The 18461-nt window shown below is 56.1% G+C and overlaps 2 protein-coding genes across 3 annotated transcripts; both read right to left on the bottom strand.

Annotated features, from left to right (window-relative positions):
- Positions 1-1369: 1369 nt before the first annotated feature.
- Positions 1370-9200, bottom strand: LOC308493071 (zinc finger BED domain-containing protein 6-like). 2 transcript variants are annotated; one of them, XM_081038750.1, is made up of 4 exons: positions 8891-9191; positions 8393-8529; positions 6107-6334; positions 1967-5968 (listed from the first exon to the last, which is right to left on the bottom strand). In XM_081038750.1, exon 4 carries the CDS (start codon positions 5862-5864, stop codon positions 2670-2672), a length of 3195 nt encoding a protein of 1064 aa, XP_080894876.1. In that variant the 5' UTR covers positions 5865-5968; positions 6107-6334; positions 8393-8529; positions 8891-9191; the 3' UTR covers positions 1967-2669. The 2 variants fall into 2 exon arrangements, with proteins under 2 accessions (XP_080894877.1, XP_080894876.1); XM_081038751.1 differs by lacking the exon at positions 6107-6334 and having other exon boundaries at positions 1370-5968; positions 8891-9200.
- Positions 9201-12425: 3225 nt separating this feature from the next.
- Positions 12426-18268, bottom strand: ATP6V0E2 (ATPase H+ transporting V0 subunit e2). The gene is made up of 4 exons (XM_081038562.1): positions 18047-18268; positions 16657-16704; positions 14427-14540; positions 12426-14011 (listed from the first exon to the last, which is right to left on the bottom strand). Exons 1-3 carry the CDS (start codon positions 18238-18240, stop codon positions 14447-14449), a joined length of 336 nt encoding a protein of 111 aa, XP_080894688.1. The 5' UTR covers positions 18241-18268; the 3' UTR covers positions 12426-14011; positions 14427-14446.
- Between the last annotated feature and the right edge of the window lie 193 nt (positions 18269-18461).

Below are 18461 nucleotides of genomic sequence, written 5' to 3'. Positions count from 1 at the left end.
CTGGGACGTACACTTTTGGCAGAAAACAGTGGAGCAAAAAGATCCCGAGGAGGCTGGAAATCAGAACTTCTAAGCTCCAAAGTCCCTCTGGCAGGAGACATTTGACCCTCCAGTACAGGGCTCTGCAGCGGTCCAGCCCTGAGTCTCACGCCATCGCCTGTGGTGACATAAATCACAGCACCAGGTAGTCTCGGAGGCGAGACTGTGCGGCAATGACCTCTGCTCCGCTCATGGTCCCCACCTTCCCTAGAACCTGCACACCTCAACCAGGCAGGTCTGCACAGGCGTACAGGCAGACAGACAGCAGGCTCTGCACAAGACAACGGCCCACTTACATCTGCCGTTATCAACATGCCTCTCTAACCAACAGGAGTCGTCCGCATCCTTTTACAGAAACGAGCCAACAGAAGCTCAGAAGACAGAACAGAAGACAACATGTGAGTCTGCGCAAAGGACTTGGTTATGCAGACGAGACTATGCTGACACAGGTAACCCTCAGGAGGCCCATCCTCCCTGTTCAGAGGCAGCTTTTGCCGTGTGTCAGTTTACCTCTGTAGAAGACAGGCCGGAAAACGACACCGAGTGAGTCAGAGCAGAGCTAAGTCCAGAGGAGAAATGGTTCGACCCAGAGCAGCCTCAGGAGGCCGCTTGGGTGAACTGGGGACCCCTTCTCTGCCCCATTTCCTCCTGGCCCCAGGCGAGAGCAGGGCTCCTTAACCCTGGCTCTGCTGCTGTTTGGGGCTGGCTGCTTCTTTGTTGTGGGGCTCTCTGCTGCATGGTGGGGTATTTAGCAGCAGCCCTGTCCCCACCCACAGCTGTGACAACCGAAATGTCGCCAGACATTGCCAAATGGCCCCTGGGGACAAAGAGCCCCCAGTTGAGAACTCCCGCTGCCCCCCAGCTGGGAAGGTCTCTGCCTCCCCCTCTTCCTCACCCCTCCCAGCTCCCTCACATGCTCCCCACCCCTGCGCCTCTATTGCAGCGCCCCCTCTCTGCGAACAGAGCCAGTGCAGTGGTACCAGACAGCACAGGCTGCCTCTCCCAAGAAGAGCCGAGGGCAATGTTAGGGCGCATCACATTCCTGCCCCCGCCCCCCCATCAGAATTTGGGAGGTACAGGACCCCACAGCCCTCAAGCGATTCCCATTCAAGTCTGTGCCAGGCGGATGTTTCAGGAAGGGGGGCAGGCAGGGGTCCAGGGCTGGGTCCAGTAAGGAGTGCAGCCAGTCCTGGGCCCACCCCCAGACAAGCCTCACGTCCAATCACAGGGGAGCCTGTGACCCATCCCCTCCCAACAGCTGGGGGAGAGGAGTAGCCTAAGCAATTTGGAGGCCAGACTTTAATTCAAATCATGCAACCCCATCACATATGATCTTTACAAAGCTTTATTTTCAAAGGTGCAGTTATACTGTTAAAATGAAAATACAGCATACTAACTAGTCCAGAGGGTATGATCTCAAGGTAAAGAAGTATGTCAACATATTAACAGCAGCTGAGTGAAAGGATTATGACTTTTTTCCTGTTTCCAGAAACTTCAGAATGTCCTATAGTGAATCAGTCCTAGTGACATACGACTGCCAACCCCTCCAGAAGAGACAGGGAGACAGGCCTCCAGGCTCCCCCCAAAGCCAATGCCAAAGCGCAAGCCAGGCCCTGAGCCTCACCCCGCCTCCACCTACCTCACCTCTCAGAGCCACCTTTCCTAGTGACCCAGCACCTCAAGAGAGCCAGACTGGTGGGGGGAGACAGGTCTGCCCCAACAGTCCTCTCCTGGGCCCCCGTGCTCAGGTCCTATAGAACCCTGGACAGTCCACTCCTGGGCGGTCTGCTCCACAGCCCTTCCCATTTCCAGGTAGGGGATTTGCCCTTTGGAGGTGGCCAGGGACAACAAGAGGTGTGGGTGCTGTGCGTGGCATACATACTCGGCTACCTAGCGTCTGGGGGAGCGTGGCAGCTCCTTCCGAGGCTGCTACAACTGTAGAAAGGAAGAAAGCCCCAGGTTTCCAGTGGTCTGGAAGCAAACTACAGGTAAGAGCATTTTGAAGACTGAGTGTCTCAGCCCTCAATTCACTCTCCATCGTTAGCCGGGCAGTCCCATCCGTCAGCGCTCCGGCCACAGTGGGATCTGGGATCCACGGGAAAGTACAGAGCCTAAGACGTGCGTGTGCGTGCAGTGCATCCACCTCACGCTTAAAATGGCCACTCTATCGTAGGGTTTCTTCCTTTCTACAGTGAAAGCAATTTCAGAACGAGCTTTCCCAGCTTACCCAGGGTCCAGGTGGCTGAGTCCATACCCCCCGGGTGTATATGCCAGCACCCACACCTCCCCTCATCCGTCCCAGGAGAAAGCACACCTTAAGGTCATGTATCCCTTGACACACACGGACAAGCTGCACGTAGGACCTTTAATACCCACCGATATTTCCAAATAGCATCACCACTTATAAAACTGCACAGTACAACTCAATCCCTATGAGCAGAGGAAACCTTTTTGATGCACAGTGCTTGAAACAAATCAAGCAATGAGTAGGTGGAAAATGACATCTCCCTGGGGGGAAAAAAAGGCAACCTGTCAAGAATTGAGAAACTGTCCCCATCTTCCCAAGTAGGTTTCAGGTTCTGGCCGCCCCTGTCTGACGTCCTGAGCTCAGCACTCTGCTCTCCTTGCACCTACAGCAGAGTTCCTCCAGGCAGAGTCTGAGGACATCCGACCGTGGGGCCAGACTCCCTGATCTGCTGCCCCTTGGCCAGGCCTCCACTGGGGAAGATAAGAGGTGGGGGCGTGTAGTTGGGGAAATTCTCCAGGTTAGTCTTCAAGAAGAGAAGATGCTCGACCGTCTCCACTGGGAGAGGGGATCTGTGCTCCATGATGGTGGGGCTGTCCAGGGAGGCAAAGACACTTGCAGAGAAGGCGCTGGTGGCCGGGCAGGACAGATAGATGGCAGCCAGGCTTGCCAGGGCTGGCCAGACTTCCCGCCGCTTCTCCCAGTAAGCCAGGGGGTCCTCCTGGGCGCCGACTGTCTCGTTCTCACGCAGGTACTTCTTGACGATGACGCTGGCCAGGTGGTTCTCGGTGGAGAGGGAGGCCCCGCTCCTGTGGGTTGCCAGCAGCCCTACACTTTCGAGTTGCTCCAGCAAGCTCTTCTCCCTCTGGCCTAGCAGCGAGCACCCCGCGCGGCCGCTTCTCTGCACAGGCTCCTTCTGGGCCCTCTCCTCAGTGCCGGGGCCCTTGGCTCTTCTGCCCGTGGGGGTGGCGTCCACACACGCAGCCTTGGGGTTCTGCAGGCAGGGTGAGGGAGGCAAGGAGTATTCAGACACCATAATCTCTTTCACCTTGTACACGAGGACCTGCTTCCAGTGGTCAATGTCGGCCCCCATGGGCAGGATGGCCTTGATCCGCCCCTTGAAGCGGGGGTCCAGGAGAGTGGCCAGCACGAACTCCTCGCGGTGGAAGAGCTCGTTGAGCTGGCAGTCTGTGGAGAGCTGCAGGGCCAAGCCCTCCGCCAGCCGGACGGTGGAACCCATCTCCCCATCGCTCAGCTCCTCAAAGTGCCCGTGAACCTGCTCCAGGAAGATATGCAGGTAGCGCAGCTGCGGCAGCACCTGGCTGAGGGAGGCCTGCGCCGTGCTCGCCTCCCGGACCACCGCCTGGAAGGGCTGCAGGAGCTGCACCAGACTGGCCATCAGGCTCCAGAACATGGCCGACAGGGCCGGCCCCGCCTCCCCCAGCTGGTGCTTCTCCTCATACTCTTGCAGTGGCTGCCGCTGCTCCACCAGCCACTCCATCAGGCGGTAAGCCGAGACCCAGTGGTCCGAGAGCTCCCAAAAGGGCTGGTGGGCCGGGAGGCCAAACTGTAGCTGCAGCTGCCTAAGGCGGCACCGGGCCTCTGCTGAGCCCTGGAAATGGTCACAGACGGCCCTGGCTGTGCCCAGGATGATCTGGACACTATGATGGTGACACAGAAAGTTTCTCACCAGGGAGTTGAGGCAGTGGGCAAAGCAAGGTACATGCGTGTAGCCCTCCAGTGTCCCTGCCTGCTCCAGACTGGGGCAGCCGCCTGATACCAGGAAGCCGGGTCGCAGGGAGCCGCGGCCCATCCACGACCCGACCTGCTCCTGCAGCGCCCGCTGCCTATCCTCCAAAGGGCTCCCCGGGGGCAGGCCTCGGACCCAGAGCACCGCGCGCTTCCTCAGGCTCCCTGACTCCGGCTGCCGGCGACCTGGCTGTATCAGCCCCCAGTGGGCAGCAATGGCCACGTAGTCCCCCAGGACCACCTCCTGGGCTGCCATGGACACGGTGAGGTGGATGCAGCCGCCCTCGGCCCACTCCATCTCCTGGCGCACCTGCTCCCCCATCGCCTCGTGGAGCAGAGGCAAGGCTTTATCCGAGAAGAAGGCTGGAGTCGGCAGGAGATAGCAAGGGTCGACCTGGGCCATAAACCTTCTGAAGGGGGGGGACGAAAGGAAGGAGAGTGGCAAAGCCAGGCCACAGAGTAACTCCGCAATGCTCTGGTTCCAGGCCTGGGCGCGGGACTGGTTCGGAGCGTATCTGCCACCTTGACCCTCCCCGACCGCCATGGGGGTAGCAGTCGGCTCGGCTTTGATGGGAGTAGGCAGGGGGGGTGGAGCCAGGAACAGCTGCCTCCGCCTGCCCGGGGCCGGCTGCCCATCAGTGTCTTCTGAGGGTGGGGCCTCTGGGCAGCATATTGGTGACGGGAGCCCGTCCTGGACAAGGCTGGTGGCCCCTGCGAGCAGGCCCTTCTGCTTTCCCTCCACCTTTCCCTCCTCCCCTGGGCTGGCGGAAGGCGGCCTTCTGTCCATCTGCAGCCCATGCTTACTCTCCAAGTGACGGACCAGGCATGAGGTTTGGGACCTCCCCTTAACTCTGCTCTGTCTGATGCTGGCATGACACAGAGTGCAGGTGGCACGGGAGATGTTCTTGCAGTGGCTGGTAAAGAACCTTCTGACATCTACCATGGGTTTCTGACCTGTGGTATCACAAAGGCCTGAGGAACGCCCAGGAAAAACCCAGCCCTTAGTCTCTGATTTTATAGTTCTGATCAGTTTCTTCAAGCAGGGTGGCTTCTGGAAGCTCAGCAGGGGTGACTTCTCCCCAACACCTGGAAGCAAATGCCTCTTCTTCCACTTCTTGAGGCGCCGCACCTCTCTGTGCAAAAGAGCTATGAGGACGTCAGCTCTCCTTGCCTCCGTATTCTCACTAGGCTGGCCCACCTCTGACCGGTCCGGACCGGTCACCTGGACCGGCTCTGGGGTAGAAGCCGGGCCAGTACTGAGCACTGGGTCTCTTGACTTCCTTCCTGCCAGCTGGCTTACCTCTCTCCATCCATGTACCTTCTGCTTGGACACCTTCTTCTCAGGCTGCACGAGGGGCTCCTGCCCAAGCACAGATTTGAAGCCACAGAATCCAGAGTCTCTCTTTGGCTTATTCGGCCCCAGGCTGGCCTGGCACTTTGCACGTGGGGCAGGGAGGTAAATACCAGACCTCCCTGGGGAGCAAACTCTTCTCTGGTCACTGCAGACTTGGAGGCCCAGGGCACCTTCCTCCTGCTCCTCCGAGAACACGTGGCCAGGTGAACGGATGAGGGAGCCTCTGGGGGGAGAGAGGGGTCGCTTCCTTTTCAGGAACAGACCCTTCTCACTCCCCTTTTGGGAGCCAGAGGGTCTGCTCTTCCTGTGGCCACTGCCAGCCTTGTCTTCTACGTCTAAAAACTCAAGTTTGACTTGAGTCTCTGGCAGGACCCACTTGGCATCCCAGACAAGTCCACAAGAGGTGTTGGTCGCTCTGGTGTTGAACTTGGAGCCAGGAGAAGCCATTGTGGCAGCTGGACCCCTGGGTCTGGTCATGGGGGCATCAAGTCTTGCGGGTACATGTCTCCTGGGGGCCTCTCTGACATTTTTCTATTTCCAACATGCTTGGGAACGTGGGGAAATGAGAAGATGGGTGCAGGCTGCAAAGCAAGATGAAAAGAATGGTTCTCAGCGGTCCTACTCGACTCTGGGGAACAGAGGGGGAAGATGAGGCCCAGAGGGGAGAGAAGACAGAAGAGGATGAAAGGCGTAGAGAGACAGCATGAAATCAGCCCAACCTCCTGCGCAAAGGCTGCGTTCACTCCTCAGGCCGAATGGAGCAGCCGTCAGCCGCAATCCCCACAGCCCTCTGCATAGCAGCTGTGTCCATCTTCTTTCCCAAACTCACTGATGTTTCTCTCTTTTCTCTCAGTGTTTACTGAGACCCTAGTCCACGCCTGGCAATTCTCCAGAGCAGTGCATACAATGTAAAGCAGGAAGAGTCCCGGGTGCACGCGGCCTCCAGGCTGGTGGGAGGGACAGATGTGCATAAAAGAGTCACTCACAACATGCAGAAGTAGAGCAGTGGTGCAGGTACAAAGGAGCAGGCGCGAGGAGGGGAGAGCCCAGGGAGGAGACAGACCCGGCCAAGGAGTCAGGCAGCGTTCCCTGGCAGAGATGTGAGCACGAGGCGCAAGCCAGGAGGGGGCTGAGCTCACAGACCTCTGCATCCTGAACACCTGGCTGCCCCTGGCACCTCGTGGGGCACCAGACATAGGTAACATAGTTCAGTATTCAAGAGGTGATGCAGCCTGAGGCTTCCTAGACCAGAGGCCTGGTTTAGACCCTTTGACATTCCTTCTCTAGAAGTCAATCTCCAGAAGAGAACAGGATGGGATAGCTCCTCATGCCAGTAACGCTGGCCCCCTAGTGTCTTCTCATTCTCCTTTCTCTTGAAGGGCTGGTTGTATCTCCTCAACTCCCATTCCCCTTGAAACCCACTCCTCGTTGGCTGTGGCCCCCAAGGCCACTGCTCTTGCCAAAGCCCCCAGCAACCCCTTTGGCATCACCTCCAATGGACTTTTCTGCAACACCTAAAGCATCAGCCCGTGGCCTCCGTTTGGAATGCTGTTTCCCCGTGGCCTGGGACACCACATTTCCTTGGTTTTCCTCTCCCCTGTGCCTCCTTTTCAGTCTCCGTTCTGGTCCCTCTTCCTTTGACTGCTCCTTAATGACGTTTCCCAGGGTTCCTTCCTAGGACTCCTCCTCTCATTCTATACTTTCTCCCAGGACGACGTCACCTGTTCCCTGACTACATTTACACACTTGCTACTGCTCTCTGGCTCATCCATTCTTCCTACAGCCAACTCAATCTTGCTCAACTTGGCATCAGATGCTCAGATCCCAAACCAAAGCATAAACCTTAACTCCTTTCCCCTTGTTCACTTTCCCAGTCCAATTCAAGGCTCTCAAAAGAAAAGAAACATGAAGAAGTCAGGAGAGAAAGACGCAAAGAAGAAAAAATGAAAGGGCAGGAAAAGCCTGGCCACCTAGGATGCATTTCCTTGGGAAAGAGAAGGTTCAGAGGAAGGTGGCTTAACGATCCCACCACAAACTTCAGGAAGGAAGCAGTCTTTGTTTCTTCAGACTAAAACAAGATGTAAGTTACACAATATTTAACCAGTACATTCTGACACTGAGTGACGTTAAACATTAAGAAGGATCACCGGGGGTGGCAGGACTGCCTTTGCAGGTGACAAGCCCACTGAGGCGGCTCACACTGAGACTCTGCCCAGAGAGGAGTGTGGGCAACGCGCTACTGATGGGCTCCTTCCATCTGGAAGAGCCTCAGATGACTAAGAGCCAATCACCTCACACCCATCACTCAAGAACTCAGCTACCATCAAACCAAACGTCTGAAGTCGCCCGGGAGGTGACGCTGTGGAGGGGCCGGATAAAGGTGCAAATGAAATGTCAGACACTGTCCTGGTCCTAGAAGAAGGGCTCTAGGATGTCAGAACCGGAGGGGACTTATCTCAGCTCTTATTTTATGATTGAAGAAACAGAAACCCAGAGTGCTAACGTGCTGCTCAGTGGCAGAACAGAAGACCAGAGCTGACACCCGGGCCTCCAGAAGCAATTTGCAGGTTTCCTCACTACCGAGCACACTGAACCAGGTACTGAAACGAGGCCTCTGTGTGACCTGCTCTCACGGAGGAGGGTAGAGAAAAGGAAAAAGAAAAAAAAAACCTACGTGTTAGGGCGGCAGCCTGGGTCACACCAATTCTGTTCTGTTCCCCAATGAGCCTTGTCCCCTTACTACACCTGTATTCTGCAAACATTCTTGATCTACTCGATCATTTACAAAAATTCATCGTATATCTACCAGGATTGTGCCCTAAAGGTATAAATATAGGAGAGTAACTGCCCAGCTGGCATTTCGGGTTCAGGATGAGAAGGCAACCTGGAAATGGGCTCACGGTGCTAGAGCAAGAAGTGGTGGAAGGAAGACGGGCCTCGGGCTGATTTACAGGTAAACTGAGTCCAGAACAACGGAATTTAGATTCTGGGGGGGGGGCGCTTACCTTAAGCTCCTGCTTCAGGAGCCGTGACCCCTGACCGCGTCCCGGGGTACATCTGGGGTCCTCTGCAGTCTCTGGCACCGACAAGCGTGCCCCCTTCTTGTGCACCGCAGCCCATCAGGATGACAGCCAGGCTGACGCTGTGAAGACCGAGGTTGAATCGCAATGAGTATAAAACGTAAAGAGAAACATCACCCCCCCACGCCAGTACTTTGATCAGTAAGAAGTCACTTGGGCCACCTGTCACACCAGTTAACGCGCACGAAGCGTGCTCGATCCGAGCCTCGGTCCGGTACCTTCTGGCCTCACCCGGCCTGTTCCGGGCGCGGGGCGCGGGGCGCGGAGCCCGGGGCGCGGGGCCCGGGGCGCGGGGCGCGGGGCGCGGGGCGCGGGCGGGGGCCCCTCCGATGGGCGCGGCAGGTCGGGGCCAGCTGCCTCCCGCCCCCAGCCTCGGCGTGCACGTCTGTGAAGTGGAGCCACAACGCTCCGTCTCCGACTCACCGAAGGCCCGGGGTCTGGGGTGGGGCCGGCCGCCCGCCAAGCCCCGGCTGCCGAAGCTGGAAAGTCGGGCGCAGCTGCCACGGCAGCCACCAGCGTCTCCGCGGCCTGGAGTAACGAGCGGCCGTCCGCGCCGCGGCAGGAGCCACCGGAAGGCGCCAGAGGGAGGCTCGGGGTGGGCAGCGGCTTTCGGGCCGCGCGAGGGGCTCCGTCCGCGAGCGGCTCCGTCCGCGAGCTGCAGCCGGAGGAGCCTCTGAGCCCACCCCAGCCCGACGGCGGGTCCAACGGCCCAAGCCTCGGGCCAGCACCGAGTGCGCAGGCGCGGGCTCCCGCGGCCGGAAGTGACGGATGGCACTGCCTCCAAGCCGGAAGTTGCGGGCTGCTTTCATTGTTGCCCCTACTGCTTCGTGCTGGTTGAATACTAGTACTAGTTAGCGGCGTGTCCTTGGAGAACGCGCCCCCACGCGCGGGGTCGACGGTGGCCTAGTCTTCCTCCTCCACTAACCGATCCCCAAAGCCCCTTCCACGCGGTGCTCCCGGAGCCGCGGGATTCTGACCTCCCGAATGCGACCCGGGCCTGGTGCGCATGTGCAGGCAGAAGTGACCTCCAATAACCCTAATCCACGCGTCGAGGGTCTCTTCCCGGCTTGGGGCCAGCAAGGAATTAGTATATAAATGTGTAGCATCATTTTCTTATATCTAATTCCTTCCATACTGGGCATCTGTATCTGTTGGCTATTTGCATATCCATGTTTGAAGTGCCCATTCAACATGCTAGTGTCCCTCTCCATACTCTTGCTTTTTCTGAAATTTCCTGGTAATTTCTCACGTTTCTTTTTCCCTGAGAAATTTAAAAGCAGCATAATCTATTCGAATATCCATTCCCTCTCCCCTTATCCTCCCCAAAGCATTACTGTTTTTATAGAAAGGACACTAGATTCGTAGATTGCGTTAGAACATTGGACATGAAACAAACACAGGTACATAAACAGGCCCCAGATATTTTTCATGCCACTTATTTCCCAAGTCCTATAGCACGTATCAAAACACTCAGGGTGCTTACCACGTCCTTTTCTAACAAGATGGATCAGCGTGCTGTCAGAATAAATGCAGCGTGGAACTAATGAGTTAATATGTAAAAATAATGTGATGAATAGCTGGCATTTATTGATGAGCGAGGCATTCTAATCCATTTTCTCAGCTCATATTCACAACCTCTACAAGGCAGGCACTATGATTATACCAACTTGGCAATAAAACTGAAGCTCAGAAAGATTAAATAACTTTCACTCAACTGCTAATCGGTGGAATTGGAATTTGAACCCAGGCAGCCTAGTTTTCAATTCTGCACTCTCAACCTCAAAGCTGAGCTGAAAGGCTCAGGCAAGGTGAATGGCTTTGGGGAGGCTGGGCAGAAAGAAAAAGACAAATATGTTTGCTGAATCAATTGCTGCAGGCCAAGGGCACGGCTGTTGCACCTGGTCTTACAACCGATCAAGGTTGCAGCCTGCTGTGTGAGACACAGGATGGGCAGGTGAAGAAAACTACCGCCCTAATGTCTCCCAGGTCTTTGTCAGGGGGCGAAAGACTGACCTTTTGGGGAGGGAGGAAAAGTTTTGCTGCCATCATGGTCCTTGATCCCGAGATTAGGGAGCTGAGGTGGGGGTTCTGTTGGTTTCTGAGAATGTCGATCCCAATCATACCCCCCACCCCTTTTAAGGGAAGATCCCTGCAGGATGAGCTCAAGGTTCTACTGGGCTCAGTGCTTCATCCCTCACCTGGCCTCCGGTGAGCCACAGCTCATTGCTGGACCACGTGGTGCTGGGATTAGAGTCTGCTTAGACACCCAATAATCCCTTAAGGCTTCGGTGCTTCCGTCTGCCCAGGGCGTGATTTCCAGGTCAGAAGCTCCAGTCCTGCTGGGAAAAGCTCACAGGACAGCCTAGCACCCAGGATACCAGTTTCCACCAAGGTTTCCCCAACCTCTTTTCACAGGGGATCTGGGTTGATAAACTGATCCAATTTTACCATTGACTTGAGGGGTCAAGATTCTAGAGTACTGGTTTCCAATGTGTGTGAGGGGGCTTGCCCCACCTCCCAGGAACATTTTTTAGTGCCTGGAGACATGAATGGTCTCCACCAGATTTCACTGCTGCTCACATCCCAATTGTTATCAATGATCCTACTTCTGTTCAAAGTACCCCAAATGCATTAAGGGCCTTGCTTTAGAAGCTTCGTCAGGGACCGGCGATTCCATAGTCTGCAGTGTCAGTAATCCATATGTACCCCATTGAGAACTTGGGCGGGTGGGTGTCCCTATTCTAGACTGGAGTGTGCCAGGTCTCTCAGGATGTTCAAGTGGGAGAGGTCACAGAAAGTTGTTGGGAAGCCTGGCATCAGGGCCTCAAGTGGGCAAGGCATCTTAGCTCTTTGCCCTTCGGCTTCCCCAAGCAGTGCCTAGCACTGGATAACTGCTCGGTGATTATCACCGTGGTTGTTGTTACATATCTTTGAAGGACATTTCATCCAAGCTATGGAATCGTCAGGAGAATGGCCACTGCTCCCCACTAACAACCATGCTCTAAGTCCAAGACCTCAAACCTCAGCATGACGCTCTCCTGTTGACAGTCCCTAAACTGGTCTCTCTGGAGGTTTCTAGTCCGCGTGCGTGTGCTGCCCTCTGTTGGCCATCCGGTGTGTGTGCAGCTTAGCTTACCTCAGCCTTTGTCTTCTCCATGGGGCGGCTCCTCCTGCCTCCTGGACAACCTCTTCTGTCCTCCACGCTGCTCTTCACCTGCCCACCCCATGAGCACCAGCATTCATTCCAGGGCTCTATTTTGGCTTTTCTCACTCTGCACCCCAACTCCTGGCCTCAGGGGTCCTCGGAGATTTTACGGTGGACTCCAGCCTCTTCCTCCTGACCAACCACTCACTGGACATCTCCTGGGACGCCTTGACACATCCAGCTCACTAGTGGATGAAGGAAACCCCAGTCACCATGTCCCCTTTGGAACGTGCTCCTCTGGGGCCCGTCACTGAGCAGTCCCAGCAGCTGGGGACTGAGCACCTCTTATTGCAGCACGGGTCCACCGCCCAGAGCAGGCGCCATAGATCTCGCCTCCTCCTCCCCGATGGCCAACACACTGGTCCCCTCAGCTCCCACGCAGACCTTCAGTCTGCCCACTCGTCTCGCCCTCACCACTTCTCACCTACGGCCCTATCACCACGCTCCTGTCCATCATGCACCATTAGAGATCATCCTAGAACTCACATTGGGTCATGTCCTCCCCACTCCCGGCATTAAAACCCTTTTGTGGTTTCACGTTGCCCCTTGGATGGATCCAAGCTGCAGTCAGGTCCCGTGGTCGTGTCCCTCCTCTATGTGCCTCCCTGTCCCCAAACTTCTTGCGGCTCCTCTCTGGCCTTGGAGTGCCAGGTCCTTCTGCTCACGGTCCCCCTGCCACGTGCAGGAAGTGTCTCCTTGCCCAGGCCAGGCGCAGAGTAGGCAGATTTAGAAAGGAGGCAGGCCATGCTCTGGGAAGGTTGGGGACCTGCTTTATTACACAGCCCAGGAGATGTTCACTCTGAAATCGGGGGCAGATGAGTGGTGGGCAAAGTTCCACTTGGACAGGTCCTCCGTCTTCCTCTTCCTCCTCCTGCCAGACTCATTCTGGGCAGAATCAGGACAGCTGGACTTTCCTTCAGGTCTCAGGAAAATGTACTTGTGTCCACATCACCGAGCTGCAGCTCCAAGCAGCTGCCAGTCCTCTTTAGGGGTGGTAGTCAGCAAACTCAGCCTCAGCCAGGACTCTGCCACCAAACAGTAATTTCCCGCCACTCATGAGTCACTAGACATGGATTGGGTTTTTTAGAAAAATCACGCTCAACACCACTCACTCCAGGAGGGCCGCAGAGGTCAGGACCAGAAGGGAGTTTGAAAGGGGGGGGCGTGTCAAAGGGAGGCCCTAACCTGAGCTCTGAGCAACAGGCCAAAGCCCAAGAACAAAAAATCCCAGTGAGACACCATCACATTGTTCCAAAGACACTGCCGTTTCAAAGACAACGGCCACTATGTGGGAGGAATGCCAATCAAATAAATAGTCAATAAATACAGGAGCTTGGCTTCTTCCCCGCCACCCAGGGAGGCAATGTGGCAGAGCAGGGACCCCAATAAGCTCTGGGACTGAGGGCCAGTGTGTGAGGTCTCAGCCTCAACTCTGCTGAGAGAAGTGAGGGCATGGGCTGGGGGTCCCAGCTCCCTTTGGTCTGACATCTGCAAGGTCTGCCTCCCAGCGCTCGTCCGCCCGGCGCCCCTCTGAGCACACAGGTCTGAGGCCCCCAAACCTCAGCGACACCTGTCCCTCTTCCTCCTCCAGCTCCAGGTGACCAGGTGCTGCTGTGAGGGGCTCTGAAATCTCCCTCCTGTGGCTGAATGAGACAGAGTCCAGGCCGGGGGCAGGAGCAGCTTCAGTTTCTGAGCCTCTGGGAAGGTGCGGAGCTTAGGGAGGTTGGGTAGGGAAGGCAGGTGGAACAGGATATTCTGAGGAAGCACAACTTTCTGAGCAGGCCAATTTTAGTGACTTTGTAATGATAAAGAATGCCAAATGTCGAAGTTTCAATCTTGACCCAAATTACTGTGTGTGTGTGTGAATATTTTTCCATTATTTCAACATTTTCAGAAATTTCACATCTAAATGTGTCAGAAGATTAGAGAATTCCAAGAAAGGCCTTTGACACACCTTGATGGAGCCCCTGGAGGAAGAGGCTCCTGGGGCCACACAGCAGGACCAGGACAGAGCTGACATGACACCGCACCTAAGGCTTCCTCTCTGGCCTGGCCCATGCCCGGCTCGGAGTATCCTGGGCTGGAAGCCCTTCTCTGCAGGACACCTGGCCTTCCAGGATCTGCTTGGGAGGGGAAAGTGGGAGTGTGAGGCTGGGATCTCTCCCGCTCCAACTTGACTCTGAGCTCAGTGCCTGGGTTGGCTGGGGAAGGGGGTACCTATGGGAATCAGGCAAGCCCTGGGGGAGGGAACACCGAGGGTCCAGGATACAGCTGTGGGGGTGAGGACAAAGAGATCACCAGGGACAGTTGAGCCAAGGTCATCCGGAGAGCTGGGGTACCTGAAAAGCACATCACATGAAAGGGTCACCTGCTGACTGTGGAGACCCCCTCTCTACCACCCCCTCCCTGGAGAGCCACGGCGTCCCTGTCTCTGCCCCAGTCCCTTGGATGATCTCAACCGTCCATCTGTCCAGTTAGTCTCACCACTCCTGGGCCTCAGGCCTCCGTCACTCAGGACAGATTCTGCATTCCCAGCCACCCCCCCTGTCCTGACATGCTCTGGGGAAGCGCCCTGAGGCCCTGGTCTTCCCGCCCTCCCTGGGGCCCAGCACAGTGCCAGGCAGCCAGGGAGCAGGGGTTCAGCACGTTTTATTTTTGCTGAATAAACACCCCAAGTGAACTCTTACAGGGGCCTTGCCTGTTCTCTTCCTCCCACAGGCCCCTCCCCACCCAAGGGGGCCCGACCCCCAGTACCTGGGCTGAGGCGGCAGTGGTCACTCCCACAGGAAGCGCACGTACCAGATGGTCTCGTTCTTCAGCTGTGGCCCGAACAGTGGGTTCAGCTGAGCCAGGATGGCGATGAGCCAGCTACCGGGGACAGTACGGTGAGCGTGAGCTTGGACACAGCACGATCTACCAGGCGCAGCTCACGCAAGGCCTGTGGTCGCATGCCCAGCCCAGCAGACGCAGGGTCAGGGTTCCGGAGTGAGGGGCCCACGGAACCACCCGCACTCCAGCCAGCACGTGGTCTTGGGTTTTGGTTTAGGTGTGGTCTGATTTGATGTTCTATAGATTTATAAGATCCCTGAGCCGGGGCTGGAACCTGGGGCATGTTGGGAGCGACTCCCAGCTGGGAGCAGGACAGGGCTGGTGTGATGGGAGGCACATCAGAATCACCCCCTTTTCAGCAACATGAGGAACTACTTCAACATGAAGAGGTGATGTCCATAGAGCCCCACTTCCAGGCCTGCTGGGAACAGGACAGGGCCCGTCCTTCAGGCCAGTAAGCTCTCCAGGGACCACGGGCAGACTATGCATGAGGAGGGGGTGGTCAGGCCCGCCACCAGGACTTTGTTTGGCCCCAAAGATGCTGAAGGTGCATGACTCTTCACACCTCACATGACGGTCCCAATGGTGCCGTCTGATTTTGCAGGAAAGACCCAGCTCTTGCACCCCTGAACCCCTCACAGCCGCCGGTCATGTGCCTGGTGCCTGGAGAGCTGTCAGAAATCGTTGCCTGCTTATCATCAGCATTACCCTGAGTTTCTGTTGTGTCAATGTAATTTCTAGGCATGGTGTTTTCTTCAGTTGCCCACCTTTCTGCCTGTGTGCATGTGACTGGCAGCCCAGTTTCTCCTCCCCGCATGGTGGATGGGTGTTTGTAATTACCCACATCCTGCCTGTACTCCATCTCCCCCGAGTTCCCAGCCACCATCTGCTATGTCCTGCTCTCTGAGCCATCAAACCACGGCCACTCAGGGCCCTCCCCAGGACAGACGAGGACATCTGTCAAGCCCTGAAGGACCAAGAAACAGCATAGAGAAAGGACTTTAGAGATGCTCTGTCCAGAATTCTGAAAAATGATGTCCCCATTTGTAGTTAAGCTAACATCTAAGAGTCGTCATTATGTTTAACAAGCTTTATGTTGTGTTAATAGGAGGTAGAAATACTAAACATTATGTAAAGTGAAATAAGAGCGAATTGACTAATAGGAATAAATAGCTCAAGGTCTCATTAGACTAAACAGGTTTTAACTGTGTAACATGTACCAAATCTGGAATCAATCATGCACACATTTTTTTAAATGTGGGCTTTATTCTATGTTTCTGAAAATTTTGACAGTCCTGAGAAATGTTCGTTACTTTTAAAAGGCTCTGTTACCTTTAAAAGAATCAATATTTCATCACGTTTCCCATCCTATTTTGATTGTTCTGAATTCAAATCACCCCAAACTACGCCAAGTTTGCTATTTTTAACCCATAAAAGTAGCATATGAGACCCAGGAAGATGGGATGGCATACAGGCCTAACATGGCTTGAGCGACCATGAGAGAAGCCTCCCTCAAAACCAGAACATGGGGATGGGTGGAGGCGTGGGGTGTCTTTTTTGTAAAGGGGGAGGGGCTATTGTGAACGGCAGTGTTAGAAAGAGACCATCTGGATGTTGAGGACCTGGAAATTGAGTCCCCCACACACTGTCCAGGTTCTTGCATCCCTGAGAATGTTCTTCTATGTCCCCAGGGTCCCTCTTCCAAGTTTGGAGACAGCCTGTCAGCTGTTTCTAAACTGGCTGCATCACAATCTCCCAGGGACATGCATTAAAAATGCGGATTTCCAAGGGCAGATCTTAAGCACCGTGATTTAGCGGGCTGAGGGTGAAGCGGCTGTTTCGGTCCCTCTAGATGATTCTATGTCCAGTCAGGCACGAAAAGCACTGAGCTGGCCCAACTCTCTCATTTCACACATGGGGAAACTGCAGCCTAAGCTTGTCCAGGCGACACATTCGGAACCAGAACCCGGAGACCCTGACTTCCAACCCATTGCTCTCTCTGACACTCCGAATCGCCTTCTCTCCTGCGTTTCACAGACTCAGCCTTTCATGGACTGACTCTGTCACTACGAGGGAGGACAACGGGGAGAGCAGGGTGAGGGAGAACGGAGGACAAAGGCCCTCGCTGATTCTGAGCTGGGTGAGCGGTACTTACAAGAGGTAACAGCAGACGGCGGTGGCTACCAGCATGGTGATGATCACTCTGCAAAGGAAGAGGACGTCAGCCAGTGCCCTCCGAAGGCCTGGTCAGGGCCACAGAAAGAGCTCCTGGGGTCGGCCCCTTTCCCGCTGGCCTCCCGATGCCACTTGAACACAGGAGGCTGAGTTCTACTCAGATGGAAGATAAAAGCGCTAAGTGTCACCTCTTGGGGAGGCCGACCTTGCACAGCCAAGTCACGTTACAAATCCTTCCCTTCATCTCCCTTCTCATCACCCACTATTTCTCCATCTTAATGCAGCCGTATTGAGAAAAGACTGCACAGAGCTGCATTTGCAGCAACCCACCATTGGGCCAGAAGGCCGGAAGGCAGGGCAAGAAGCAAGGAGGCTGTGAGCCATCTCTGAGGCAGAGTGAGCGGTTGTAGAGAGCACAGGGAATAGCTACCTGTGTCCACTCAAAAAGACTGGAGACAGAAGCTTCAAATGCAGCAGGAGAGACGTCAGTTAGACAGAAGAAAGAACTCACCAAGGTCGGCAGGAGAGGTGAGACACTAAAATGGTTTCCCAAGTGAAGCTGTGGGACCTGAGCTCTGCAGATGTTGAACAGAGGCAACACCTATACGTCCAAACGCCTCCAGCCAAAGCTAAACTGAATCTAACACAGACCCTGTGACCTCTGGGCTAAAGCCCTTGAAGTCGCTGTCAGAGAATCCATTCTTGATCCTTTCTTTCAATATTACCAAGCACCACGGGCCAGTCCTGTGCTGGGCACTGGGGTCTACAGTGCCCAGTAAGCCCATCTCCCACCTCCAGGATCTTGTAATCAAGAGGAGAGAGCAGTTTACAACTGAGGACAATATGAATTAGAAACCGGAGAATGGTGCAACAGGCACAGAAATGTTTGGGGACCTTGACAAATCAATGATACTGGCTAAACATTCAATACATAATACGTGTCATGCACCGTTCATAGTTTTACATGTGTTACTTGGGGTGATCTTCACAGCGGCCCTAAAAGGCGGATATCATCCTCATCCCCATTTTACCGATGAAGAAAGTGAGGCTTGAAGGGGTGACATTCGCTCAAGGTCACAGCTGGTGCGGCGTGGACACACTGCACAGGGGCTAGCCACTGCCTTTACTGGCCGGAGGGAGCGACCCTCCACCCTCTCCCGCGCCAGGTGGCTCTCCCCTTTCTGAAGACGACCCTCGCTGCCCCTCCCGCGGGACCGCCTGCTTGTCCCCAGTTGCACGCAGCCCGGCGCACACCCGGAGAAGGAGTGCGGCGCCGCGTGAGCCTCGGGTCAGTGCTCGTGCACCTCGGGCCACCACCATCCGGGGAGGGATGCCCACGGAGGCCCGGCCCGCGCGCGCGCGTCCCTTACCCGCGGTTGGGTCCTTTCGGCACGAACCAAGGCCCGGCGAGGCCGATGAGGCCCCAGAACGTGGTGAAGATAATGACCGGGAGGGCGAAGGAGTGCGCCGTCATAGCGGGGCGCGGGGGGAGCAGGCCGGGGTGCGGTGGAGCGGCAGGAGCTCCGGGAGCGCAGGTCCCAGCCGGGCGGTGAGCGCCGAGCATGCGCAGCAGGACAAGGCCGCCCCGGGAAGCGCGCTCCTCCGGGCCCATCCGCGCGGACGCGCTCGCGCATCTCTCAGGGAGAGGGGCGGGGGGGCGGGGGGCGGGGGGCCGGGGGGCAGGGGTGGGGGGCGGGGGGTAGGGGTGAGGGGCAGGGGGGCGGGGGGGCAGAGGGGCAGGGGGGCGGGGGGGCGGGGGGCGGGGGCGAGGGGCAAACTGACCCA

The sequence above is a fragment of the Rhinolophus hipposideros genome (assembly GCF_964194185.1).
Source record: "Rhinolophus hipposideros genome assembly, chromosome: 25".
In the NCBI taxonomy this organism is placed as follows: Eukaryota; Metazoa; Chordata; class Mammalia; order Chiroptera; family Rhinolophidae; genus Rhinolophus; species Rhinolophus hipposideros.
The sequence above is the reverse complement of the archived record's forward strand: the minus strand, read 5'-3'. Positions and strand labels throughout refer to the sequence as shown.

What these genes read in the sequence shown, in the direction of transcription:
- ATP6V0E2 (XM_081038562.1), bottom strand. Translation starts at nt 18,240, where the DNA reads ATGCTCGGCGCTCACCGCCCGGCTGGGACCTGCGCTCCCGGAGCTCCT. An exon ending in CCGAAAGGACCCAACCGCGG is followed by an intron (nt 16,705 to 18,046) that starts GTAAGGGACGCG and finishes CTTCCTTTGCAG; the next exon opens with AGTGATCATCACCATGCTGG. An exon ending in GCCGTCTGCTGTTACCTCTT is followed by an intron (nt 14,541 to 16,656) that starts GTAAGTACCGCT and finishes TGTCCCCGGTAG; the next exon opens with CTGGCTCATCGCCATCCTGG.
- LOC308493071 (XM_081038751.1), bottom strand. Translation starts at nt 5,864, where the DNA reads ATGACCAGACCCAGGGGTCCAGCTGCCACAATGGCTTCTCCTGGCTCC.